The 27,500-nt window shown below is 39.3% G+C and overlaps 1 protein-coding gene across 2 annotated transcripts in view; it reads right to left on the bottom strand.

The window, feature by feature from the left end:
- The window catches only part of CTNND1 (catenin delta 1), a 444,281-nt gene that overhangs the window by 323,837 nt on the left and 92,944 nt on the right, over nucleotides 1-27,500 (bottom strand). For both annotated transcript variants that reach the window (XM_053692333.1, XM_053692334.1), the window contains exon 5: nucleotides 12,417-12,639. In XM_053692333.1, coding sequence (XP_053548308.1) covers nucleotides 12,417-12,639 — 223 coding nt within the window. The remainder of the gene's footprint in view (nucleotides 1-12,416; nucleotides 12,640-27,500) is intronic.

Here is a 27,500-nt window from a genome sequence, read left to right as displayed (position 1 = left end):
GTGTCTCAAGGCTTTTATTGGATCATAATAGTAGAGAGGGGTGCGGTTACGTCAAAGCTTTCATTGCAATCATTGGTTATCGTAGCCAAGCCTCTCACTAGGTTACCAAATTACAGTCTTGAAGATAACAGCATGATACATTGTATTTATAAAATTATCGCATCTATGCAGAACCTGCGTGCATCGTTCTGAAAACATGGCCTATTCTTATAGCACTAGTTAGGGCAGAAATTATTTTATTATTTCTAAATACACTAATATGAGAATTCATATTTAGACTATAAAGGGGTATTATCATGAAACTTATTTTAGTTCTAATAAACGTTTTTGTTGAAAGGATGGGAATTTCAAAAACTTCTTATACTTCACTAAACCATATATTACAATAAAATTAAGCCCAAAAAGGAGACATATTCAATTCTCTCATTTAACCCATGTGGACATTTATTCTCATCTCCACCTCTTCCATTTGTGATTCCCCTATCTATTCCCAGAAATTTTAAAGATGCAGTACTGCTTTTATGTACCTCTCTAAAGTGGCGTGCTACACTAGTGTCTCTTTCATAGAAGATGTCATCTCTGTGCTCCTGCACCCTGTCCTTGAACATCCGTTTCGTTTTTCCAACATAAAACAGGGGGCAGGAGCACTGTAAGAGATAGACAACTCCTATTGTGTTACAATTTGAAAAATGTCTGATATCAAATTTTCTATCTGTATTGGCAGAAAAAGTTTTACACTTAAAAGGGACAGTCTAGTCAAAATTAAACTTTCATGATTCAGATAGGGCATGTCATTTTAAACAACTTTCCAATTTACTTCTATTATATAATTTGCTCAATTCTTTAGATATCCTTTGTTGAAGAAATAGCAATGCACATGTGTGAGCCAATCACACGAGGCCTCTATGTGCAGCAAACAATAAGCAGCTACTGAGCATATCTATATATGCTTTTCAGCAAGTGATATCAAGAGAATGAAGCAAATTAGATAATAGAAGTAAATTAGAAACTTGTTTAAAATGGCATGCTCTTTCTAAATCACAAAAGAAAAAATGTGGGTTTCATGTCCCTTTAAGCATATAAGGGCAATAGACACGGTGTCCACATGGATAATTCCCTTTAACCTGTTGATGCTTTTTAAGCCAGTTGCTCTCCACTTCTGACCTTACAAATTTACTCTTAACTAACTTATCTTTAAGGTTAGGTGATTTTTTAGCAGTCATTAGTGTATTTTTACCCACTTTCTCTGCAATTTTCTCATCAAGGGTGAGAATATGCCATTTCTGGGCCAAAATTTCTCTAATACTTTGCCATTGGCAATTATAGGTTGTAATAAACCTTAAGTTTTTTTCAACTGGTGGAATGAGAGGTGTAAACCTGCCAGAGAGGAGATACCCCCAACGAAATCAGAGGGGGAGAGGGAGGGAATGAGAAACAGGGGGAGAACACGAAGGAGACCCTATCAGGGATATTAACTTCAAATGCTGAAAGTGAGTTGCAAATTATAAATCTTTCCTCATTATTATTAAATGTGATTCACATAGAAGTCTTAAAGTAGGGACTCACATTCTGCCCATCAAATAAACTTAATACATTTGAGGTGGTTAAAGATCTTCACCTCTTTGCTAGAAAAATTGTTCTATACTACACTATGTACCAACATAAGTCTGAAAAAACTAAAGACGAGGAAACTATTAAGGTCCTTGAGTCCCTTTTGGATGAAAATGAAGAGAGGGAGGGATCACCTAAGGGCAATCATGTCTTTAGAACTGACCTAAGACCTAAATCTACCTATATGCCATCCTTAGCACAAGTTCCTTTAGTCTCAATGTTTGTAAAAGCAGATGAAAAAGAAATAGAAAAACTGCCTGATGACTGGATATGGTCAGACAATTTAAGTTTTAAAGAAAGGCAAGCATTATATGAACTAAGCACTGTAAAAGGGGTAATTTTTAAGCCAGCTGATAAGGGCGGAAATTTGGTACTGTTAAATAAGTCTTACTATATCAATGAGGTGAAGAGACAACTCAATGATAAATCCCAGTATGAGAAATTGTCTAGGAATCCAATGATCCAAATGAAATCTAGATTGAACAGAATTTTACAAGAAGCCAAAATGGAAGGCCTGATTACCCCTAAAGAGTTTCAATTCCTCTGTCCGACATGTCCAGTAATGCCCACCATCTATATAATACCAAAAATCCATAAAAGTATGTCACACCCCCCTGGGAGACCAATTGTCTCGGGGATTGGTAGTATTAGTGAACATATTGGCCAGTATGTGGATTATTTTCTCAGACCCTTCCTCCTCTCCCTCCCTCCTATGTCAAGGATACTCCAGATCTCCTAAGAAAGCTAGACGGCATTTCTGTTAAATCAGAAACAATTCTAGTTTCTCTAGACATAGAAAGTCTTTATTCGTCCATTCCTCATGAGATAGGAATAGGAGCATGTAAACAGTTCCTTAAAACACGGGGACTAGAAAGTGACAGACACACTGCCTTTATCATTAATTTGTTACACCTTATTTTTTAAAACAATGTTTTCCAATTTGACAACTCAACTTATAGACAGGTCAGGGGGACAGCTATGGGGGCAGTTTGCGCCCCAACCTATGCATGTCTTCACAGCTGGATGTATTTGAACAATATGGTGAAATTTTAGACTCCCATATGTCCTTGTGGATTAGATATGTGGATGACATATTCGTGCTATTGGATGGCCCCCTGACCTGTCTTCATAAATTTGTCTCTGATCTAAATAAAAACAATCGTAATATTTTTCTAACATATGCCTTTAGTGACAAAGAATTGCCGTTTTTGGACATTTCCATTAAAAAAGAAGGAAATCATAACTCTACTGAGAATTATCGTAAAGATACAGCTACAAATAGCATCCTAGAAGCATCTAGTGCCCACCCAGAACCCCTAAAAAAAAGGGATTCCCTATAGTAAGCTATTAAGACTTAAAAGAAACTGTTCCTCTAAACTTAAGTTTGAGCAACATGCTGATTTAATGTGTAAAAGGTTCATAGAAAGGGGGTATTCAAGAAAATTACTCAAACACACCCTCAAAGTAAGAAAAATAAATAGGGATGACCTCCTGTATGTGAAAAAAAGAAGAAAAAGTTGAAAAAAACTTAAGGTTTATTACAACCTATAATTGCCAATGGCAAAGTATTAGAGAAATTTTGGCCCAGAAATGGCATATAGTCACCCTTGATGAGAAAATTGTAGAGAAAGTGGGTAAAAATCCACTAATGACTGCTAAAAAATCACCTAACCTTAAAGGGACAGTCAAGTCCAAAAAAAAACTTTCATTTTTCAAATAGGGCATGTATTTTTAAACAACTTTCCAATTTACTTTTATCAACAATTTTGCTTTGTTCTCTTGGTATTCTAGTTGAAAGCAAACCTAGGAAGGCACATATGATAATTTATAAGCCCTTGAAGGCCGCCTCTATTTTATTTACTTTTCACAGCAGGGGAAAGCTAGCTCTTGTAGGCCATATAAATAGCATTGTGATCACGCCCGTGGCTAGTGGCAGACATGCAAGTCAATAGATAATAACTAAAAGTCATGTGATTAGGGGCGGTCAGAAGATGCTTAGATACAAGTTAGTCACAGAAGTAAAAAGTGTATTAATATAACAGTGTTGGTTTTGCAAAACTGGGGAATGGGTAATAAAGGGATTATCTATCTTTTTAAACAACAAAAATTCTGGTGTTGACTGTCCTTTTAAAGATAAAGTTAGTTAAGAGTAAATTTGTAAGGTCAGAAGTGGAGAGCAACTAGCTTAAAAAGCATCAACAAGTTAAAGGGAATTATCCATGTGAACACTGTGTCTATTGCCCTTATATGCTTAAGTGTAAAACTTTTTTCTGCCAATACAGATAGAAAATTTGATATCAGACATTTTTCAAATTGTAACACAATAGGAGTTGTCTATCTCTTACAGTGCTCCTGCCCCCTGTTCTATGTTGGAAAAAAACTAAACGGATGTTCAAGGACAGGGTGCAGGAGCACAGAGATGACATCCTCTATGAAAGTGGCACAAGTGTAGCACGCCACTTTAGAGAGGTACATAAAAGCAGTACTGCATCTTTAAAAGTCGTGGGAATAGATAAGGGAATTACAAATGGAAGAGGTGGAGATGAGAATAAATGTCTTTTAAATAAAAAAGCTAGGTGGACATACTGTATATATTAAACACAGTGTCTCCACATGGGTTAAATAAGAGAATTGAATATGTCTCCTTTTTGGGCTGAATTTTATTGTAATATATGGTTTAGTGAAGTATAAGAAGTTTTTGAAATTCCCATCCTTTCAACAAAAAAGTTTAATAGAACTAAAATAAGTTTCATGATAATACCCCTTTATAGTCTAAATATGAATTCTCATATTAGTGTATTTAGAAATAATAAAAAAAATTCTGCCCTAACTAGTGCTATAAGAATAGGCCATGTTTTCAGAACGATGCACACAGGTTCTGCATAGATGCGATAAGTTTATAAATACAATGTATCATGCTGTTATCTTCAAGACTGTAATTTGGTAACATAGTGAGACGCTTGGCTACGATAACCAATGATTGCAATGAAAGCTTTGACGTAACCGCACCCCTTCTCTACTATCCAATGATCCAATAAAAGCCTTGAGACACAGGTGTTTGACAGTCCTGATGAGGCCCTTGCTTTCACTCAGCATTGTGGGGCGAAACGCACGTCGACGACGACAGACACAAACTAACAATCTGCTAAAGTCCGGAGGAAAACAATAAAGGCAGCGATACCCTATCCGCCACAGTCAAGGTCCTTGGGAGCAAAGCGACACAACTCTAAGTGGGGGAGGTGTGACAGTAAAAGATGTCTGAGGTGGATGTCCCGACTTTTGTCAGTGTGCCAAAGTGAAATTACCCGGCTTGCAGACGGTTAGTAACCAACAGCTTAAGCAGCTTGTAAAGGTCCGGATGACTTTAATATAGGTGATGTTATCCTTAACAGATGTTGAAAGCTCTGTGCTGATCTCATGTAAGTGCCTGAATGTGAATACCTGGTCCACTCCTACCGCTACTTTCTGCTAGGCAGCACTTGTTCTTCTGGCTATAAATTAGCAATGAACTTGGATTGCAACTACTGTGTGCTAGCTTAAGAGGACGTTCTTACCTCAATATTCTAGACAGCAAATCCTGATGTTTTCTTTTGGATGGGAACAGGAATAAAACTGTATATACCTCTACCTAAAAAAAAAAAAAAATTTGGGATTACCATTTTTATCCTGTGTCCAGGCTTGGTTGAAAAGGACTCTGATCTCTTTGGCGTGAAAAGCCACTTTCCTAAGGAGGACTGTTACCATCTTATGTATCAGGTCGTATACAAACTAACTGTGAAGCTGATATTTGTTAACAATATTGCCACTAGTGGCTGCATATATAATCAACTAAGTAATATGCGTGATGTTGCTTCTTTATGTACATTATACTGCTATGAGTATTTTATTGAGTAGGTATTTCCCACTGCAGTGGTAGATTTATTCTTACTAGTTTAGTCAAGTGCAATGAGGCCTAATCAGTGATGTTCGTTCATTGTAAATAAACTGTTGCATCTTCGGAACCTGTGTGTACTTGTTTGTCTGGTTCTTTGAAGGATCACTGGCCAAACTTTTGAATATTTGATACAGAGAATACTCTTGTGTACTGTAAACCCCCGCCTATTCACAGTATCTCATATAGCTCTACTGTGGAGCCTCTCTCTTATACTGAATGTTTGTAATAAATATATATATATCTATATCCATAATAGAATATCTGATGACAACCACAATTGTCCTCAGACAAGCCCTAGAGGCGCCCTCACCTCAAAAAAAATCACTGTCTCTGTTAAGTATATCGGTTCAAGGAAAGAATATATCTAGAACCTGATGTACATGTATTTGTAATACAGAAGCTGCCAGTCCCAGAGAGAAAAACTAAAATAAGTCCCTCTGACTTATTGTGGTAATAGATTTACAAAAGGGTTTGGGATGGCGCTAAAGATAACTTAATACCTAAATAATCTAAATAATTTAATAATTAAGTGGTTCAAAAGAACACCAATAGTTATTTGCAAGAAGTACAGTGTATATATATTTTTTTGCTTTTTTTTGCTTTTCTATATATATACATATATATATATATATATATATTCAATTACATCATATTTTATATGTATTGTATATATAGAATGTAATGTGAATGAAACCTAATATATTAATACAAAGCAACATACATGTGAAACAAGCTTAAAAATTAGCTTAAAAACTAAAAATACACTAATTAATTTAATAAAAACTTCTTAAAAAGTTTGATCCCAAAAAGTGAAAAACATTCAGCAGAAAGTGATCCAGTACCCTATAAGATGTGCGGAGTATAGATCCAGCCGTTGATGTATGATGCAAACTGGTCAGGTTTTGCCGTGTTGGTGTCAGAAACTTCCACGTACTTCCAAACACTATCCAAAATTGCTTCCCTCAGTATTCAATTGGTTAACAATTCACTGGACATGAAAGGGAAGCACAAGTCACAAAAGGGGGCTAATAGTGTTATAACGTTTTATTATTTAGAAGCACATTAAAAGCAAGTAACACACATAATATTCCACCTCAATATTATGAGGTAAATATAGAGCACAAAACTCCTGATCTGTGATCTAGTTTCAGCTTCCACATAGACCATAGTTATTATGCTGGTAAGTCACAAGAACTTTATACAGAGTTCTCTCTCAATGCAACAGAAAAAACTTATAGATAGATCCGTATCCAAGGCAGGCTATCAGCCCAAACAATATTTCACCCGGAAACATAGGAGGATCTAAGCAACAATGCAGCCGAGCATTAGTGTTTAAAAGAAGGAGACGCAGCCATGTAAGATACCTCTGATGAAGGGAAAGAAAGATTTGTACCAAAGGATACAAATCTTTCTTTCCCTTCTTCATCAGAGGTATCTTACATGGCTGCGTCTCCTCCTTTTAAACGCTAATGCTCGGCTGCATTGTTGCTTAGATCCTCCCATGTTTCCGGGTGATTACCGGAAGTGACGTTATCGACTGAACTCAACGCATGGCGTCATGCGTTGCTAATAGCAACCCGGTATCATGAAAAACGCCACTGAAATAATCCGACTATATCACCAGGAAACACGGAGGAAGCTTATACTTATTTCAAGTTCCACAAGCAAAAGTGTTTATTCTAAATCAAACCATCACCTATGTTTTTCACTTTTAGCAGATAGCCAAACCAGTACTGAAACAGTTATCAGTAGAGGTAATGGAATATGAGAGTATATCGCCGATCTGAAAAGGGAGGTATGAGATGAATCTCTACGACCGATAACAGAGAACCTATAAAAAGATTTCCCGTGAGGAAAACCATAGAATTCAATAGGTGATACTCCCTTCACGTCCCTCTGACATTCACTGTACTCTGAGATGAATCGGGCTTCAAAATGCTGAGAAGCGCATATCACAGAAGAAAATCAAGCACAAACTTACTTCACCACCTCCATAGGAGGCAAAGTTTGTAAAAACTGAATTGTGGGTGTGGTGAGGAGAGTATTCATAGGCATTTTGAGGTTTGGGAAACTTTGCCCCTCCTGGTAGGATTGTATAACCCATACGTCACTAGCTCATGGACTCTTGCCAATTACATAAAAAACTTGTCTCAAAATATAAAAATGCTGAAGCATCAAAATAAGTATGAGCGAAAAAACATAATTTATGCTTACCTGATAAATTCCTTTCTTCTGTTGTGTGATCAGTCCACGGGTCATCATTACTTCTGGGATATAACTCCTCCCCAACAGGAAATGCAAGAGGATTCACCCAGCAGAGCTGCATATAGCTCCTCCCCTCTACGTCAGTCCCAGTCATTCGACCAAGAATCAACGAGAAAGGAGTAACCAAGGGTGAAGTGGTGACTGGAGTATAATTTAAAAGATATTTACCTGCCTTAAAACAGGGCGGGCCGTGGACTGATCACACAACAGAAGAAAGGAATTTATCAGGTAAGCATAAATTATGTTTTCTTCTGTTATGTGTGATCAGTCCACGGGTCATCATTACTTCTGGGATACCAATACCAAAGCAAAAGTACACGGATGACGGGAGGGATAGGCAGGCTCATTATATAGAAGGAACCACTGCCTGAAGAACCTTTCTCCCAAAAATAGCCTCCGAAGAAGCAAAAGTGTCAAATTTGTAAAATTTGGAAAAAGTATGAAGCGAAGACCAAGTTGCAGCCTTGCAAATCTGTTCAACAGAGGCCTCATTCTTAAAGGCCCAAGTGGAAGCCACAGCTCTAGTGGAGTGAGCTGTAATTCTTTCAGGAGGCTGCTGACCAGCAGTCTCATAGGCTAAACGTATTATGCTACGAAGCCAAAAAGAGAGAGAGGTAGCAGAAGCTTTTTGACCTCTCCTCTGTCCAGAATAAACGACAAACAGGGAAGAAGTTTGGCGAAAATCTTTAGTTGCCTGCAAGTAGAACTTGAGGGCACGAACTACATCCAGATTGTGTAGAAGACGTTCCTTCTTTGAAGAAGGATTTGGACACAAGGATGGAACAACAATCTCTTGATTGATATTCCTGTTAGTGACCACCTTAGGTAAGAACCCAGGTTTAGTACGCAGAACTACCTTGTCTGAGTGAAAAATCAGATAAGGAGAATCACAATGTAAGGCTGATAACTCAGAGACTCTTCGAGCCGAGGAAATAGCCATTAAAAACAGAACTTTCCAAGATAACAATTTTATATCAATGGAATGAAGGGGTTCAAATGGAACACCCTGTAAAACGTTAAGAACTAAGTTTAAACTCCATGGCGGAGCAACAGCTTTAAACACAGGCTTGATCCTAGCTAAAGCCTGACAAAAAGCCTGGACGTCTGGATTTTCTGACAGACGCCTGTGTAACAAGATGGACAGAGCTGAAATCTGTCCCTTTAATGAACTAGCTGATAAACCCTTTTCTAACCCTTCTTGTAGAAAAGACAATATCCTAGAGATCCTAACCTTACTCCAGGAGTAATGTTTGGATTCGCACCAGTATAGATATTTACGCCATATTTTATGGTAAATCTTTCTGGTAACAGGCTTCCTAGCCTGTATCAGGGTATCAATAACCGACTCAGAAAAACCACGTTTTGATAAAATCAAACGTTCAATTTCCAAGCAGTCAGCTTCAGAGAAGTTAGATTTTGATGTTTGAATGGACCCTGTATCAGAAGGTCCTGTCTTAGAGGTAGAGACCAAGGCGGACAGGATGACATGTCCACTAGATCTGCATACCAAGTCCTGCGTGGCCATGCAGGCGCTATTAGAATCACTGATGCTCTCTCCTGCTTGATTTTGGCAATCAATCGAGGAAGCAGCGGAAAGGGTGGAAACACATAAGCCATCCCGAAGTTCCAAGGTGCTGTCAAAGCATCTATCAGAACCGCTCCCGGATCCCTGGATCTGGACCCGTAGCGAGGAAGTTTGGCGTTCTGGCGAGACGCCATGAGATCTATCTCTGGTTTGCCCCAACGTCGAAGTATTTGGGCAAAGACCTCCGGATGAAGTTCCCACTCCCCCGGATGAAAAGTCTGTCGACTCAAGAAATCCGCCTCCCAGTTCTCCACTCCCGGGATGTGGATTGCTGACAGGTGGCAAGAGTGAGACTCTGCCCAGCGAATTATCTTTGATACTTCCACCATTGCTAGGGAGCTTCTTGTCCCTCCCTGATGGTTGATGTAAGCTACAGTCGTGATGTTGTCCGACTGAAACCTGATGAACCCCCGAGTTGTTAATTGGGGCCAAGCTAGAAGGGCATTGAGAACTGCCCTCAATTCCAGAATGTTTATTGGAAGGAGACTCTCCTCCTGATTCCATAGTCCCTGAGCCTTCAGAGAATTCCAGACAGCGCCCCAACCTAGTAGGCTGGCGTCTGTTGTTACAATTGTCCAGTCTGGCCTGCTGAATGGCATCCCCCTGGACAGGTGTGGCCGATGAAGCCACCATAGAAGAGAATTTCTGGTCTCTTGATTCAGATTCAGAGTAGGGGACAAATCTGAGTAATCCCCATTCCACTGACTTAGCATGCATAATTGCAGAGGTCTGAGGTGTAGGCGTGCAAAAGGTACTATGTCCATTGCCGCTACCATTAAGCCGATCACCTCCATACATTGAGCTACTGACGGGTGTTGAATGGAATGAAGGGCACGGCATGCATCTTGAAGCTTTGTTAACCTGTCCTCTGTCAGGTAAATCTTCATTTCTACTGAATCTATAAGAGTCCCCAAGAATGGAACTCTTGTGAGAGGAAAAAGAGAACTCTTCTTTTCGTTCACTTTCCATCCATGCGACCTTAGAAATGCCAGAACTAACTCTGTATGAGACTTGGCAGTTTGAAAGCTTGAAGCTTGAATTAGAATGTCGTCTAGGTATGGAGCTACCGAAATCCCTCGCGGCCTTAGTACCGCCAGAAGGGCACCCAGAACCTTTGTGAAGATTCTTGGAGCCGTAGCCAATCCGAATGGGAGAGCTACAAACTGGTAGTGCCTGTCTAAGAAGGCAAACCTTAGATACCGGTGATGATCCTTGTGGATTGGTATGTGAAGGTAAGCATCCTTTAAATCCACTGTGGTCATGTACTGACCCTCTTGGATCATGGGTAGGATTGTCCGAATAGTTTCCATTTTGAACGATGGAACTCTTAGGAATTTGTTTAGAATCTTTAAATCTAAGCAAAAAAAAAAAAAAAAAAAAACTGTTATAGCATCAAACTTTAAAACAACACAATCTTTTAGCAAAGGTTTGTTCCCATTAGTAAAAACAACACTAATTAAATTTGTACATAAGAAAATAAAACAACGTTTTTATTCACAGTCACTAAAAGGATTCTCACAGCTCTGCTGAGAGAATTTACCTCCCTTCAAAGAAGTTTGAAGACCCCTGAGATCTGTCAGAGATGAACCGGATCATGCAGGAAATTTAAAAGTAACTGACTGGAATTTTTTGATGCGTAGCAAAGAGCGCCAAAAACGGCCCCTCCCTCTCCCACACAGCAGTGAAGAGAAACGAAACTGTCACAATTAAAGCAAAAAAAAAAAAAAAAACTGCCAAGTGGAAAATAATGCCCAAATATTTATTCACACAGTACCTCAGCAAAGTTAAACGATTCTACATTCCAGCAAAAACGTTTAACATGAGAATAGTTATTAAAAGGATTAATGACCTTTAACAGAGTAGTTCCGGTGAAATACCATCCCCAGAATACTGAAGTGTATACATACATGTCATTTTAACGGTATGGCAGGCTTTTCTCATCAATTCCATTCAGAAAATAAAAACTGCCACATACCTCAATGCAGATTCATCTGCCCGCTGTCCCCTGATCTGAAGCCTTTACCTCCCTCAGATGGTCGAGAACAGCAATATGATCTTAACGACTCCGGTTAAAATCATAGTAAAAATCTCTGTCAGATTCTTCCTCAAACTCTGCCAGAGAAGTAATAACACGCTCCGGTGCTATTTTAAAATAACAAACTTTTGATTGAAGTCATAAAAACTAAGTATAATCACCATAGTCCTCTCACACATCCTATCTAGTCGTTGGGTGCAAGAGAATGACTGGGACTGACGTAGAGGGGAGGAGCTATATGCAGCTCTGCTGGGTGAATCCTCTTGCATTTCCTGTTGGGGAGGAGTTATATCCCAGAAGTAATGATGACCCGTGGACTGATCACACATAACAGAAGAAATAAACATTTTAAACTAAGTACATATCCAACAATATCTATACATTGTAATACCCTAAATGGCAAAGAGTGCCAAATAAATAAAAATATAGTATTTGCCCAAAGGCATTCTGCTACTGGAGGAAACCAGTAGGAAGCCAAGATCAGTGATGACCTGAGAATCCCTCTCTCTGAAAAATCAAATGCACATTTTCATTCTTCGATCAACTCCAGCGAAAGAAAAGACAAGACTGAACAACGCATGAAATGGGAGGGGTTTTATGGAGTTCTTGGGTTTGGGAATCTTTGCCTCCTCCTAGTTGTAGGGAAGAGTAATTCCCAGGACTCTCACCCACATGTATGAAAGAAAAAAACACAAGCAGTAGCTTATTTTTATAGGTAAAAGGCGGTATGGTCATTTCTGTCCATGCCACATCCAGTGAGGGGGTTTCACGGAGTAAGTATTGGATAGGTTTGGCCAATTAAATGCTTTTCTTCTAAGACAATTCTCCCATGCAAGTCCTTTGTTGCCATAGCAGCCACTGCTAAAACAGGATTTGAATTGCTAGATCACACTCCTATTTACTATTACTTGCTCCCAATTCTGAATGGTCATCTGCAAGGAACAGCATTACTAGCTAATGCATAACCAGCTGTGTCGGACACTAACCTGTCACACACTCTGCCAATTCTCTCCCCTCTCTTCCCTCTCCTCTTCTGCGCAGTAATCTTGCAAGTGCTGGTACTCCATCACAATTCTTTACTGCCATTTTGTTCTCACGTGCAGGACCATAAGAAAGATTTTTAAGGGCCCCACAAGCAGCAAGCCTGACAGCAGGACGAAGATCCTCAAGAAGGCTGATTAATGGTGGAATTCCACGCAGACGACAAACCTGTATAAAAAGAAATGTAAAAAGAAATTAAATACATACACCATACAAACTATAATCAAGGATAGCTTTCCTATATGTATCTATATTAATGTGTACTAAAAAGTGAAACAAAAAACGGCATAATCTTGTGTATGATGCATAAAGGCAAGTTGGAAACAGACACCTGCACTCTAGGACCAAATCCGCCGGTTTATATTGCAAAGCAATTAGTGTGAAACAATATCTGCTCTGTGAGCTTGGGTGATAATTTATCAGATATATATATATATATATATATATATATATATATATATATAGATATATATATATATATATATATATATATATATATATATATATATATATAGAGAGATATATATATATATATATATATATATATATATATAAATCAATGTAAATATTTGTATAGGAAATTAGCACATCTAGGCAAGTATCCCCGCTTGCTTTTCCCCAGAAATAACTCATATACAATGTTAACAATGCACAAGAGAATTCTGGGTAAGTTATGCTAATTAGATATGCAAATTCTACGAGTTTTTGCTTCAAAATAATACTGTTTTAACACAGCTATCCTTTTAACAGGATTATTACAGCAAACCAGAAATCACTCACTATACAGCCGGTTTAGTTCTTTTTGAAACTCACCAGAAATCTCTCTCTTACTGATGAGTTCCAAAAGAACGAAACAGGCTGTCTAGTGAGTGATTTCTGGTTTGTTGTAATAATCCTGTTTTTTTCCCACTCTGGGAGTTTGGCTATACAGCCGTTTGAAGATTTAATATGTCCTGATGAAGGCTCGGATAGGAGCCGAAACGTCGACCACTGATGTACGAATAAAGTTATTGTATTTGAATTTACAAATCCAGAGAGTACCCTTCTTGATACACACATATATACACACACATATATATATATATATATATATATATATATATATATATATATATATATATATATATGTGTATATATATATATATATATATATATTTATTTATATGTGTATATATATATATATATGTGTATATATATATATATATATTCTTCAACAAACTACAAGAGGAGAACAAGGACCATCAAAAATTTCTTAAGGCCCTGTATAGATAGGGAATCAAGCACTCTTTTTATAAAAAATAACTCAAAAGTGAAGCTAAATTAAACAATTGGAATGAATCTCTGACCAGTACAATCACTGAGAACAAAAAATAATTTATTAATAGTACAGAAAGAAGTAAATCCTAACTGTCTAAACATAGCAATAGGCCAGTTGTGTGCTGGCCTCGGGTATATGCTAGCAACACAAAGTAAAGTATGTTGAACAAACAATATAGTACATGTGGCCAATTAAAACCCTGAAGATGTGCACATCATAATCATAATATTGGCAAAAATACAATCCAAAGACACCTAGTACACTGCTACACCCAAGCTGTACACGGTACCCAAGTCAATACAAGGGATAATTACCGGACAGGTAAATTTTTAGGGATCTAAGTAGTGATAGGTGCTTTGTAAAGATTTCAGGAACAATAATAATGGCAGTATAGCAACAATTACAAAGAATTACATACAAGTATGAAGAATAGCTATTGCAATGCTTATTAGCAATAAGATAGATAGTGAGTTACATGCAAGTATGAAGAATAACTATTGCAATGGTTATTAGCAATAAGATAGATAGTGGAACATAGTAATACATCCTCCATAATGTATTGCCTCAGTACAGCAGTTACATAGAGACACAGCAGTTTACATAGAGATGCCTGCATATATTGAGATAAAATTCTCACAAGAGTGTATTGCTGAAGAAAACAACCAAATCACACCAGGATGATTTTCCACATATAGCGGTATTGTCTTCAGCCAGACTTTAGCAAAATGGGATAAGTGCTGCCAAAGCTGCATGTGTGTTAGTAAAGCATAGTACTTCTTATTGCTGAAGATGTTGTGTGAAAGCAGCAAACAAGCCAAATGAGCAGTGGGAGTCAGTCCAGGCTAACCCCCATATTGCAAGTGAAAGCAGCTATATTCCTGTGTTAAACCATAAGCATGCACTTATCTGATTCTGGAGGTGTCCACAATTGAGGTCCGCTGTTTGTTACCGGTTGCCTCCTGAAATACTGCCTTGTAATTGAGTCCCATGAAACAGTTTGCTGAGCCAGTTGAATGCTGCACGCTGAGACTGCAGCGTGGTAGGACTGTGTGCTTACTTCCTGGTTGGTCACATGTGCGTCTGTGATCCAATGCATTGCATTGTGTTGCTAACATATACCCGAGGCCAGCACACAACTGGCCTATTGTTATGTTTAGACAGTTAGGATTTACTTCTTTCTGTACTATTAATAAATTATTTTTTGTTCTCAGTGATTGTACTGGTCAGAGATTCATTCCAATTGTTTAATTTAGCTACACTTTTGAGCTATTTTTTATAAAAAAAGAGTGCTTGATTCCCTATCTATACAGGGCCTTAAGAAATTTTTGATGGTCCTTGTTCTCCTCTTGTAGTTTGTTGAAGAATATTTTTTTATAGTGTCTGCACCACATTAAAATTATAATCTAGCATAACATTAATGTTTTCTAAAGTTTGATAAAAAAATTTTGGAAAAAGACACATTTATAGTAGCCATTTGTCCTGTACCCTTTTTGGTATTGGTATAGAGATATATATATATATATATATATATATATATATATATATATATATATATATATATATATATAATCTCCTTTCTTTCTTGGCAGTGAATGGCCACGAAATCCATTTATAACTTATGGGAAATACCTCACCTGGCCACCAGGAGAAGGCAAAGAGCCACCCATACAGACCATTGAAAACTAAATTTATGCTTACCTGATAAATTACTTTCTTTTACGATATGACGAGTCCACAGATTTCATCCTTACTTGTGGGATATTAACCTCCTGCTAACAGGAAGTGCCAAAGAGCACCACAGCAGAGCTGTATATATAGCCCCTCCCCTTCCCCTCCACCCTCAGTCATTCGGCCAAAGGTTATAGAAGAGAAAAGGAAAGGCTAAAAAAGGTGCAGAGGTGACTGAAGTTTTCAAAAAATAAAATAAACCCGTCTTAAAATAACGGGAGGGCCGTGGACTCGTCATATCGTAAAAGAAAATAATTTATCAGGTAAGCATAAATTTAGTTTTCTTTTACAAAGATATGACGAGTCCACGGATTTCATCCTTACTTGTGGGAAACCAATACCAAAGCAATAGGACACAGATGAAAGGGAGGGACAAGACAGGAACCTAAACGGAAGGCACCACTGCTTGAAGAACCTTTCTCCCAAAGATAGCCTCAGAAGAAGCAAAAGTATAAAATTTGGAAAATTTGGAAAAAGTGTGAAGGGACGACCAAGTCGCAGTCTTACAAATCTGTTCCACAGATGCATCATTTTTAAAAGCCCATGTGGAAGCCACAGCCCTAGTAGAATGAGCCGTAATTCTTTCAGGAGGCTGCTGTCCAGCAGTCTCATATGCCAGGCGGATGATACTTCTCAGCCAAAAAGAAAGAGGTAGCCGTAGCTTTCTGACCCCTACGCTTTCCAGAATAAACAATGAATAATGAAGATGATTGACGGAAATCCTTAGTCGCCTGCAAGTAAAACTTTAAGGCACGGACCACGTCCAAGTTATGTAACAGACGCTCCTTCTTAGAAGGATTAGGACACAAGGAAGGAACAACAATTTCCTGATTAATATTCTTATTCGAAACAACCTTAGGAAGGAACCCAGGTTTGGTACGTAAAACCACCTTATCAGAATGAAATATGAGATAAGGGGAAGCACACTGTAATGCTGAAAGCTCAGAAACTCTTTGAGCAGAAGAAATAGCAACCAAAAACAGAACTTTCCAAGATAATAGTTTACTATCTATAGAATACATAGGTTCAAACGGAACCTCTTGCAGAACTCGAAAAACTAAATTCAAAGTCCAGGGAGGAGTAATAGGTCTAAATACAGGCTTAATTCTAGATAGAGCCTGACAAAAAGACTGAACATCTGATACATTTGCCAAACGTTTGTGAAACAGAATTGACAAAGCTGAAATTTGTCCCTTTAAGGAACTTGCTGATAACCCTTTCTCCAATCCTTCTTGGAGAAAAGACAAAATCCTAGGAATCCTAACTTTACTCCATGAGTAACCCTTGGATTCACACCAATAAAGATATTTATGCCATATCTTATGATAGATCTTTCTAGTGACAGGCTTTCTAAGCTGTATCAAAGTATTGATAACTGAATCAGAGAATCCTCGCTTCGATAAAATCAAGCGTTCAATCTCCACGCAATCAGTTGCAGAGAAATTGGATTTGGATGTTGGAAAGGACCATGAATGAGAAGGTCCTGTCTCAACGTAAGTTTCCACGGTGGCAGAGAGGACATGTCCACTAGATCCGCATACCAAGTCCTGAGTGGCCACGCAGGTGCTATCGGGATCACTGAAGCTCTCTCCTGTTTGATTTGAGCGATCACGTGTGGGAGGAGAGGAAATGGCGGAAACACATAAGCTAGGCTGAACAACCAAGGTACTGCCAAGGCATCTATCAGTTCGGCCTGAGGATCCCTTGACCGGGATCCGTATCTTGGAAGCTTGGCATTCTGACGAGATGCCATCAAATCCAATTCCGGTCTGCCGCATCTGAGAATTAATGAGGCAAATACCTCCGGTGAAGTTACCACTCCCCCGGATGAAAAGTCTGTCGACTTAGAAAATCTGCTTTTGTGTGATATAGTGAGCGCTGGGAAGCTTAAAAGGACTGTGAGGTATTGATATGTTAAAAATGGAATGTATTTATTACAGTTAATATACAATGAAAATGCAATATAATACATACAAATTAAAAAGCTTCTAAAATTCTTCCTAAAATCTCTATGGATCCATGAGATATAAGTCTTAAGGATATAGTGTTACCTATATCTGTGGTGTTGGAACAAATATTACGTTAGCTCCGACAACAGTCTAAGACCATAGTATTATGGTCTATAAAGTGCAGTTTAAGCACAGATATTTACAAACAGCAGATGTGATGTAAATGGACAAAATTGGCGTAGTACAATGTCAATAATACAGATGTCAACAATACAGATGCAGTATAAAAGTATAAGTGATAGAAATACAATATAAATAAAAGTGTAGGAGAAATCCAATTGTGTAAAAATGGAAATAAAATTTGTTGAAAAAATGAAGAAATTTATGTCTCTCAAATAGTTTCTTAAAAAATGTCTCTTTGGAAAATCACAGTGTTCCAAAAAAAAAAATAAAAAAAAAATATATATATATATATATATATATATATATCTATCAGAGTGTTCCACAAAAATTGCAAAAGTGTTCCACAAAAATTGTAAAAAATGAATCCACAAATAAATATCAAAGTGTTCAAAAAATATGGTGGGTAAGTGCGTTCAAAGAAATCCTAGATGATTAACTTCCAAAATAAACTCCAATAGCTGTGGTAGACGTGAAGGAGATTATAAGAATGCAGAATATAAAAAATATATAAAAAATGTAGAATATAAAAATGCAGAAGAAAAAAAAATACAATAATGTGGTGGGTAGGTCCAAAGTCCTCCTCCTAATCTGTGGGTGAAATAAAGTGCAATAGTGTAATAACGTCTAGATGTGGTATAATAAAATCAGAAATTTGCTCACCAGTATGTCGACGCGTTTCGGCCCTCCTAGGCCTTTCTCAAGACAATACTGGTCTGTGTGTCTCTGGGAGCTTTATACCCTAATACCATAGGGGATTGGTTCTATTTTGGCGCCAAAAGTCGGGGTCTGCCCTTTCCTGTTTAGCCCAGTGTTACATGGGAAATGTAGTTTTTTTTTTTTTGTTGTCTCTTATGTTTTAAAAGATATCTGTATTTGATTCACTTCATACGTGTTTATTATTTATATCGTATGTGTTATTGTTTGGGGGCATCTCTTATCTTACTAATGTAATGTATATCAGGCGGTGTATCTTATTTTTGATATCCCCACTTCCGGGGTGTTTAACTTACTATCCCTTCCGGTTCTTTTATCTGTAGCTTAACATCCGGTTTCGCTACTTCCGGTTTCGCTCTCGCTAATTCCGGTTTCGCTTTTACCGGAAGTGTGTATTTATTCTTATCCGGTTGTACTATTGCCGGATGTTTATCTAATTTGGAACCTTAGTCTTGTCTGGACCCTTTCTATATGGCCTGCATGACTATATAATGGGTTAGGGGTCCATCGTTGTCCTGATTGTGTCTATATAAGCCAGTGTTTGATTCTTTAATGCATATATACAAAACAGCCTTAACGTATATGTGTAGATGCTGATTATTGTATGTGCTATGATCGGTGCGTATTTCACAAATACCTAGGGATTTAAAACTGTAAAATATCATAAAAAATCGTAAAATATGTAAAAAAATCTCTTCAAGGGCATTTAGAGTTGTTAAAAGTTCTCTGAAAATTCTCTAAAAATTCTCTAAAAGTTATATATGTACATATCACAAATATAGAAATTTGTGTGAATAAGTCACATGCTGAAAATGCGGGGTTTACTTAGAATTTGTTCCGTGGATGTAAAAGAGTATATGAAATGAGGATTGGGTTTTGCATATAATAAAGAGGCTTTTTAGGAAGCGTGTGGGGGTCAGGTCTCACATTAGTTTAAAGAGGTTGTTAAACCTATTGGAGTTGGCATAAATGAATGTTGATAGTTAAAGTCGCTTGTCTGCAGTAATTTGGACGTCTTTATTTAAATTATTTGTACATGGAGGAGAGAATGGTTTTTGCTGGTTTACTTCAGGGAGAGAACCTCTCCGGTGTATATTGTATTTTGTATTCTAGGTGCTTAGGAAGGGAGTTTAGTTAGTTATATATTTTCCTCAGAGAAGAATGGAGAGGGAAAGGGCTCCTATTTCTCAATTTCTTCAATCTATTGATGAATATCTGGGGACCTAATATGGCGGATTCTGTCTTCTGTTCTATCAATCTAGAGCGTGCAATCCAGCTAGTGTGAAAACACATGCTTTTATTGGTATGCTTTTGCTTGATAAGGATATTTAATGGTAAATTCATTTTATGCATCATCTATAAGGAGTAGCACCTGGAAGGCTAACATTTGTTCGTTTTGACATTTTCGTAAAGACAGCAAGTGTGACAGATCCTCTTTGTGATTTAGTCCCTTGGGGAAAAGGCAATCCAATGTAAAGATCCATTTGGATTCATTGAATAGCAGTTTCTTCTCGTAGTTTCCTCCTCGCCAGTTTTTCTCTATCTTTTGTATCCCGAAGAATTTAAAGTCTTTTATATTACCTTTATGGGTTATGGAGAAGTGTCTATACAGTGGCGTGTCTTTATCCAGTTTTTCAATGCATAATATATGCTCCCTTATTCTGTCTTTTAGTGTTCTTGAAGTTTGTCCTACATATTGTAGGCCGCATGGGCAGAATATTATGTAGATGACTCCCTTATCTTGACACCTGATGAGGTCTTGTATCTTGTGTTCATCCCTCTTGTTATGTCCAAAGAATTTGTTCGTTTTGACTCCACTCCTACAGGCCTTGCAGTTCGGGCACGGGAAGAAGCCTTTGATTGCTTTTCCCTGGTAGTTTGTGATAGCCTTTCTTCTGTTCTTCAGGACAGTCGGGGCCAGTATGCCTTTTAGGTTATCGGTTTTTCTATATATAAATCTCGGTTGAGGTGTCAGTTTTTCGCCGATCACATCATCTTCTTTTAGGATGACCCAGTGTTTCCTGATGATTCTTTCGAGTATATGTCTGTTAGAACTATATTCTGTTATCATCGGTACATTTATGCTACTGTCTTCTTCTCCTATTGTCGTTTTTGTCTTGTACTTCAGCAGACTGTTTCTGTCGGTTTTGCCAACTTCCTCTATCTTTTCCACCAGATTTTCCTCCTTGTACCCCCTTTCTAGGAATCTTCCTTTTAGTATATCTGCTTGTTCAACCCATTTGCTGTGATTGGAACAGTTTTTTCTTACCCTTAGAAGTTGTCCTTTTGGAATGTTAGCCTTCCAGGTGGGGTGGTGGCAACTCATACTGTGAATGTAGTTGTTACAGTCTACTTTTTTGAAATAAGTAGATGTTTCAATCTTGCCGTTTTTCACCTCTATTGTAAGATCAAGGAAGTTTATTTTGTTATAACTATATTCAAACGTGAACTTGAGATTTCTCTGATTTTTATTCATCACGTCAATGGTATATATTAGATCTTCGATTGACCCCTTCCAGACGTTTTTAGAAAATCTGCTTCCCAGTTCTCTACCCCTGGGATGTAGATCGCTGACAAATGACAAGAGTGAGCCTCTGCCCAACTGATTATCTTGGATACTTCTATCATCGCTAAGGAACTCCTTGTTCCCCCCTTATGATTGAAAAATGCCACAGTCGTTCTGTTGTCCGACTGGAATCTGATGAATTTGGCCGAAGCCAACTGAGGCCACGCCTGAAGCGCATTGAATATTGCTCTCAGTTCCAGAATATTGATTGGAAGTAGAGACTCCACCTGAGTCCAAACACCCTGAGCCTTCAGGGAGTTCCAAACTGCACCCCAGCCCAGAAGGCTGGCATCTGTTGTCACTATCACTCACGAGGGTCTGCGGAAACAGGGACAGATGATCTGGCGACAACCACCAAAGAAGAGAGTTTCTGGTCTCTTGATCCAGAATTATCTTTGGAGATAAATCCGCATAATCCCCATTCCACTGACCGAGCATGCACAGTTGAGTGGTCTGAGATGAAAGCGAGTAAACGAAACAATGTCCATTGCCGCTACCATTAATCCGATTACCTCCATACACTGAGCCAATGATGGCCGAGGAATGGACAGAAGTGCTCGGCAAGTATTCAAAATCTTTGATTTTCTTACCTCCGTCAGAAATACTTTCATGGCTACCGAGTCTATCAGAGTTCCCAAGAAAGGAACCCTGGTCTGTGGAACAAGTGAACTCTTCTCTATGTTCACTTTCCAGACGTGAGTTCTCAGAAAAGACAACACTGTGTCCGTGTGAGATTTTGTCAGATGATATGTTGACGCCTGAATCAGAATATCGTCCAAATAAGGCGCCACCGCTATCCCTTGCGATCTGAGAACAGCCAAAAGAGAACCTAGAACCTTTGTGAAGATTCTGGGTGCTGTGGCCAACCCGAAAGGAAGAGCCACGAACTGATAATGTTTGTCCAAGAAGGCAAACGTTAGAAACCGATGATGATCTTTGTGGATTGGAATATGGAGGTAAGCATCCTTCAAATCCACGGTAGTCATATATTGACCCTCCTGGATCATTGGCAAAATCGTTCGAATTGTCTCCATCTTGAATGATTGAACTCTTAGAAATTTGTTTAGACACTTGAGGTCCAAAAATGGGTCTGAACGTTCCCTCTTTTCTAGGAACCACAAATAGGTTTGAGTAAAACCCCTGTCCCTGTTCCAATTTTGGAACAGGACAGATTACTCCCATAGTAAAAAGGTCTTTTACACAGCGTAAGAACGCCTCTCTCTTTATCTGGTTTGCAGATAATTTTGAAAGATGAAATCTTCCTCTTGGGAGAAAATCCTTGAATTCCAATTGATAACCGTGGGTCACTATTTCTAGTGCCCAGGAATCCTGAACATATTCTTGCCCAAGCCTGAGCAAAGAAAGAAAATCTGCCCCTACTAGATACGGTCCCGGATCGGGGCCACCCCTTCATGCTGCTTTGTGGAAGAAGAAGAAGCGGGGGGGTCCTCCTTTAAAGTTCTGAAAGAAACGAAAATTATTCTGTTTACCCCTCATTTTAACCGACTTTTCCTGAGGTAGGGCATGGCCCTTACCTCCTGTAATATCAGAAATGATCTCTTTCAATTCTGGCCCAAAAAGGGTCTTACCTTTAAAGGGAATAGCTAAAACCTTATGCTTTGATGACACATCAGCAGACCAAGATTTGAGCCACAATGCTATTCGTGCTAAAATAGCAAATCCTGCATTTTTTGCTGCTAATTTAGCAATTTGAAAAGCGGCATCAGTAATAAAAGAATTAGCTAGCTTAAGAGCCTTAATTCTATCTAGAATGTAATCTAATGGAGTCTCAACCTTAAGAGACTCTTCTAGAGCCTCAAACCAAAAAGCTGCTGCAGTAGTTACTGGAACAATGCAAGCTGTAGGTTGTAAAAGAAATTACCTGATTAACAAATAATTTCTTTAGTAGACCCTCTAATTTCTTATCCATAAGATCCTTGAAAGCACAACTATCCTCAATGGGTATAGTAGTACGCTTAGCTAGGGAAGATATAGCTCCCTCTACCTTAAGGGCCGTTTGCCATGAGTCCCGAATGGTATCTGATATAGGAAACATTTTCTTAAAATTAGGAGAGGGAGAAAACGTTATACCTGGTCTATCCCATTCCTTACTAATAATTTCCAAAATTCTCTTAGGAACCGGAAAACATCAGGAACTTCCAAATATTTATCCATTTTACACAATTTCTCTGGAGGAATCACAATAGGATCACAATCATCCAGAGTCGCTAAAACCTCCCTAAGCAACAGGCGGAGGTGTTCAAGCTTAAATTTAAATGACATAGCATCCAAATCTGTCTGAGGCAAAACATTCCCTGAATCAGAAATTTCACCCTCAGACAGTAATTCCCTGATCCCCAACTCAGAGCACTGTGAAGGAACATCGGAAATAGCTAATAAAGCATCAGAGGATTCAGTATTTACATTAATCCTTGACCTACTGCGTTTGTGTAAAAGAATAGCAAAAGCAGATATTTGTCCCTTTAAGGAACTAGCTGATAATCCCTTCTCCAATCCTTCTTGGAGAAAAGACAAAATTCTAGGAATCCTAATCTTACTCCATGAGAAACCCTTGGATTCACACCAACAAAGATATTTGCGCCAAATCTTATGATAGATTTTCCTGGTGAGAGGCTTTCTAGCCTGAATCAGGTTATCAATGACCGACTCAGAGAAACCACGCTTTGATAGAATCAGGCGTTCAATCTCCAAGCAGTCAGACGCAGAGAAATTAGATTTGGATGCTTGAACGGACCTTGGATTAGAAGGTCCTGCCTCATTGGCAGAGTCCACGGTGGAACAGATGACATGTCCACCAGGCCTGCATACCAAGTCCTGCGTGGCCACGCAGGCGCTATCAGAATCACCGAAGCTCTCTCCTGCCTGATTCTGGCAACCAGACGTGGGAGGAGAGGAAACGGTGGAAATACATAAGCCAGATTAAAGGACCAGGGCACTGCTAGAGCATCTATCAGTATCGCCTAGGGATCCCGGGACCTGGACCCATAAAGCGGAAGTTTGGCGTTGTCGGGACGCCATCAGATCCAATTCTGGTGTGCCCCATAGCTGAGTCAGCTGGGCAAATACCTCCGGATGGAGCACCCACTCCCCCGGATGAAAAGTCTGACGACTTGGGAAATGCGCCTCCCAGTTCTCTACCCCTGGGATATGGATTCCTGAGAGATGACAAGAGTGATCCTCCGCCCATCAGATAATTTTGGTTACCTCCATCATCGCTAGAGAACTCTGTGTTCCTCCTTGATGATTGATATAGGCTACAGTCGTGATGTCAGACTGAAATCTGATGAATTTGGCTGAAGCTAGCTGAGGCCACGCCTGAAGCGCATTGAATATTGCTCTCAGTACAAGAATGTTTATCAGGAGGAGAGATTCCTCCCGAGACCATAAGTCATGTGCTTTCAGGGATTTCCAGACTGCACCAGCAGGCTGGCATCTGTCGTTACTATGAGCCACTCTGGCCTGCGGAAACATATTCCCTGAGACAATTACAAGAGAAGAGAATCTCTGGTCTCTTGGTCCAGATGCAGTTGAGGAGATAAATCTGCATAATCCCCATTCCACTGTTTGAGCATGCATAGTTGCAGTGGTCTGAGGTGTAGGCGGGCATAAGGAACTATGTCCATTGCCGCTACCATAAGTCTGATTACCTCCATACACTGAGCCAATGATGGCCGAGGAATGGAATAAAGAGCTTGGCAAGTGATTAAAAGTTTTGATTTTCTGACCTCCGTCAGAAATATTTTCTTTTTTACCAAGTCTATCAGAGTCCCTAGGAAGGAAACTCTTGTGAGAGGGACGAGAGAACTCTTTTTTTATGTTCACATTCCACCCGTGAGATCTCAGAAAAGCCAACAAAATGTCCGTGTGAGACTTGGGTAGCTGGAAAGTCGACGCCTGAATTAAGATGTAGTCTAGATAAGGTGCCACTGCTATACCCCACGGTCTTAGAACCGCCAAAAGGGACCCTAGCACCTTTGTGAAAATTCTGGGAGCCGTGGCCAACCCGAAGGGAAGGGCCACAAACTGGTAATGCCTGTCCAGAAAGGCGAATCTGAGGAATTGATGATCTCTGTGAATAGGGATGTGTAGATACGCATCCTTTAAGTCCACGGTAGGAATATATTGACCCTCCTTGATCAGAGGAAGAATAGTCCGAATAGTCTCCATCTTGAAAGATGGTACTCTGAGGAATTTGTTTAGAATTTTGAGATCCAAGATTGGTCTGAAAGTTCCCTCTTTTTTGGGAACCACAAACAGGTTGGAGTAAAAACCTAGCCCTTGTTCCGCTCTTGGAACTGGGCGAATCACTCCCATGGTATGTAGGTCTTCTAGACAGCGTAAGAACACCTCTCTCTTTGTCTGGTTTGCAGACAATTGAGAAATGTGAAATCTCCCCCTTGGGGGGGGGGAGTCTTTGAAGTCCAGAAGATATCCTTGGGACACAATTTCTAAAGCCCAGGAATCGTGAACATCTCTTGCCCAAGCCTGAGCAAAGAGAGAGAGTCTGCCCCCTACTAGATCCGGTCCCGGATCGGGGGCTACCCCTTCATGCTATCTTAGAGGCAGCAGCAGGCTTCTTGGCCTGTTTACCTTTGTTCCAAGCCTGGTTAGGTCTCCAGACTGACTTGGATTAGACAGAATTCCCCTCTTGTGCTGCAGGGGAAGCTGAAGCGGGACCACCCTTGAAGTTCCGAAAGGAACGAAAATTATTTTGTTTGTTCCTCATCTTATTTGTTTTATCCTGATGGAGGGCATGGCCTTTCCCTCCAGTGATGTCTGAAATAATTTCTTTCAGTGCAGGCCCGAATAGGGTCTTTCCTTTGAAAGGGATGTTCAACAATTTAGATTTTGATGACACATCAGCAGACCAGGACTTAAGCCATAACGCCCTGCGTGCTAAAATGGCAAAACCTGAATTCTTTGCCGCTAATTTAGCCATTTGGAAAGCGGCATCTGTAATGAAAGAATTAGCCAACAACCATAATATCCTCTAATGGAGTCTACACCTGGAGAGCCTCTTCTAGAGCCTCAAACCAGAAAGCAGCTGCAGTAGTTACAGGAACAATGCATGCAATAGGTTGGAGAAGAAAACCTTGATGAACAAAAATTTTCTTTAGGAGACTCTCTAATTTTTTATCCATAGGAACTTTGAAAGCACAACTGTCTTCGATAGGTATAGTTGTACGCTTCGCAATAGTAGAAATAGCTCCCTCCACCTTAGGAACAGTCTTCCACGAGTCCTGTATGGTGTCAGATATGGGAAACATTTTCTTAAAAACAGGAGGGGGAGCGAACGGAATACCTGGTCTATCCCACTCCTTAGTAACAATAGTCACAATCCTCTTAGGGACTGGAAAAACATCAGTGTAAACAGGAACCTCTAAGTATCTGTCCATTTTACACAATTTCTTTGGGACCACTATAGGGTCACAATCGTCTACAGTAGCTAATACCTCCTTGAGCAATAAGCGGAGGTGTTCAAGCTTAAATTTAAAGGCCGTCATATCAGAATCTGTCTGAGGGAGCGTCTTTCCTGAATCAGAAATCTCTCCCTCAGATAACAAATCACTTACCCCTACTTCAGAACATTGTGAGGGTATATCGGATACGGCTACTAAAGCGTCAGACGGCTCAGCATTTGTTCTTAAACCAGAGCTGACACGCTTTCCTTGTAAACCAGGCAGTTTAGAGAAAACCTCTGTGGGGGTTTTTATTCATAACTGTGCTTGAGAAAATAAAAACTAACATTTTTGTCACCACACTCCTCTTTGCCCTTCCTAGCAGTTAAGCAGGCAGAGAGAATGACTGGGGGTGGAGCTAAGGGAGGAGCTATATAGACAGCTCTGCTGTGGGTGCTCTCTCTGCCACTTCCTGTAGGGAAGGAGAATATCCCACAAGTATGGATGAATCCGTGGACTCGATACATCTTACAAGAGAAAAACATACTTACCAAAAGACACCCATCCACATATAGCAGATAGCCAAACCAGTACTAAAACAGTTATCAGTAGAGGTAATGGTAAATTGAGAGTATATCGTCGATCTGAAAAGAGAGATGAATGGTAGGAGCAAAATTATCTATTTCCTTAAATGACAGTTTCAGGAATGGGAAAAAATGCAAAAGCATAGGCCTCTTGATAGAGAAGAAAGCAGGAGGCAAACATCAATGGGGTATTGAAATAAGGAACAAAAATGACCGGAAATGACACACTTGCGTCACTAATGACGCCGCCGTGTGAAAGGTCTCGGCGTCACGTATGACGCCGGAAATGACGAAGTTGCGTCATAAACGTATCTTTCCGCACCAAAAAAAGTTTGCGCCAAAAATGACGCAATAAAGTCTAGCATTTGACGCACCCGCGGGCCTAACACCCGCAATTGCAAAAAAGTAGTCAAATTGAAAAAAGACTAAACCCCAGGTAAGAAATAAATTTCTTAAAGTGTTTACATTCCCAAATATGAAACTGACAGTCTGCAGAAGGAAATACATGAACCTGACTCATGGCAAATATAAGTACAATACATATATTTAGAACTTTATATAATTGCA

Source organism: Bombina bombina, chromosome 9 (genome assembly GCF_027579735.1).
Source record: "Bombina bombina isolate aBomBom1 chromosome 9, aBomBom1.pri, whole genome shotgun sequence".
NCBI lineage: Eukaryota > Metazoa > Chordata > Amphibia > Anura > Bombinatoridae > Bombina > Bombina bombina.
This window is presented reverse-complemented; position numbering and strand designations above follow the sequence as displayed.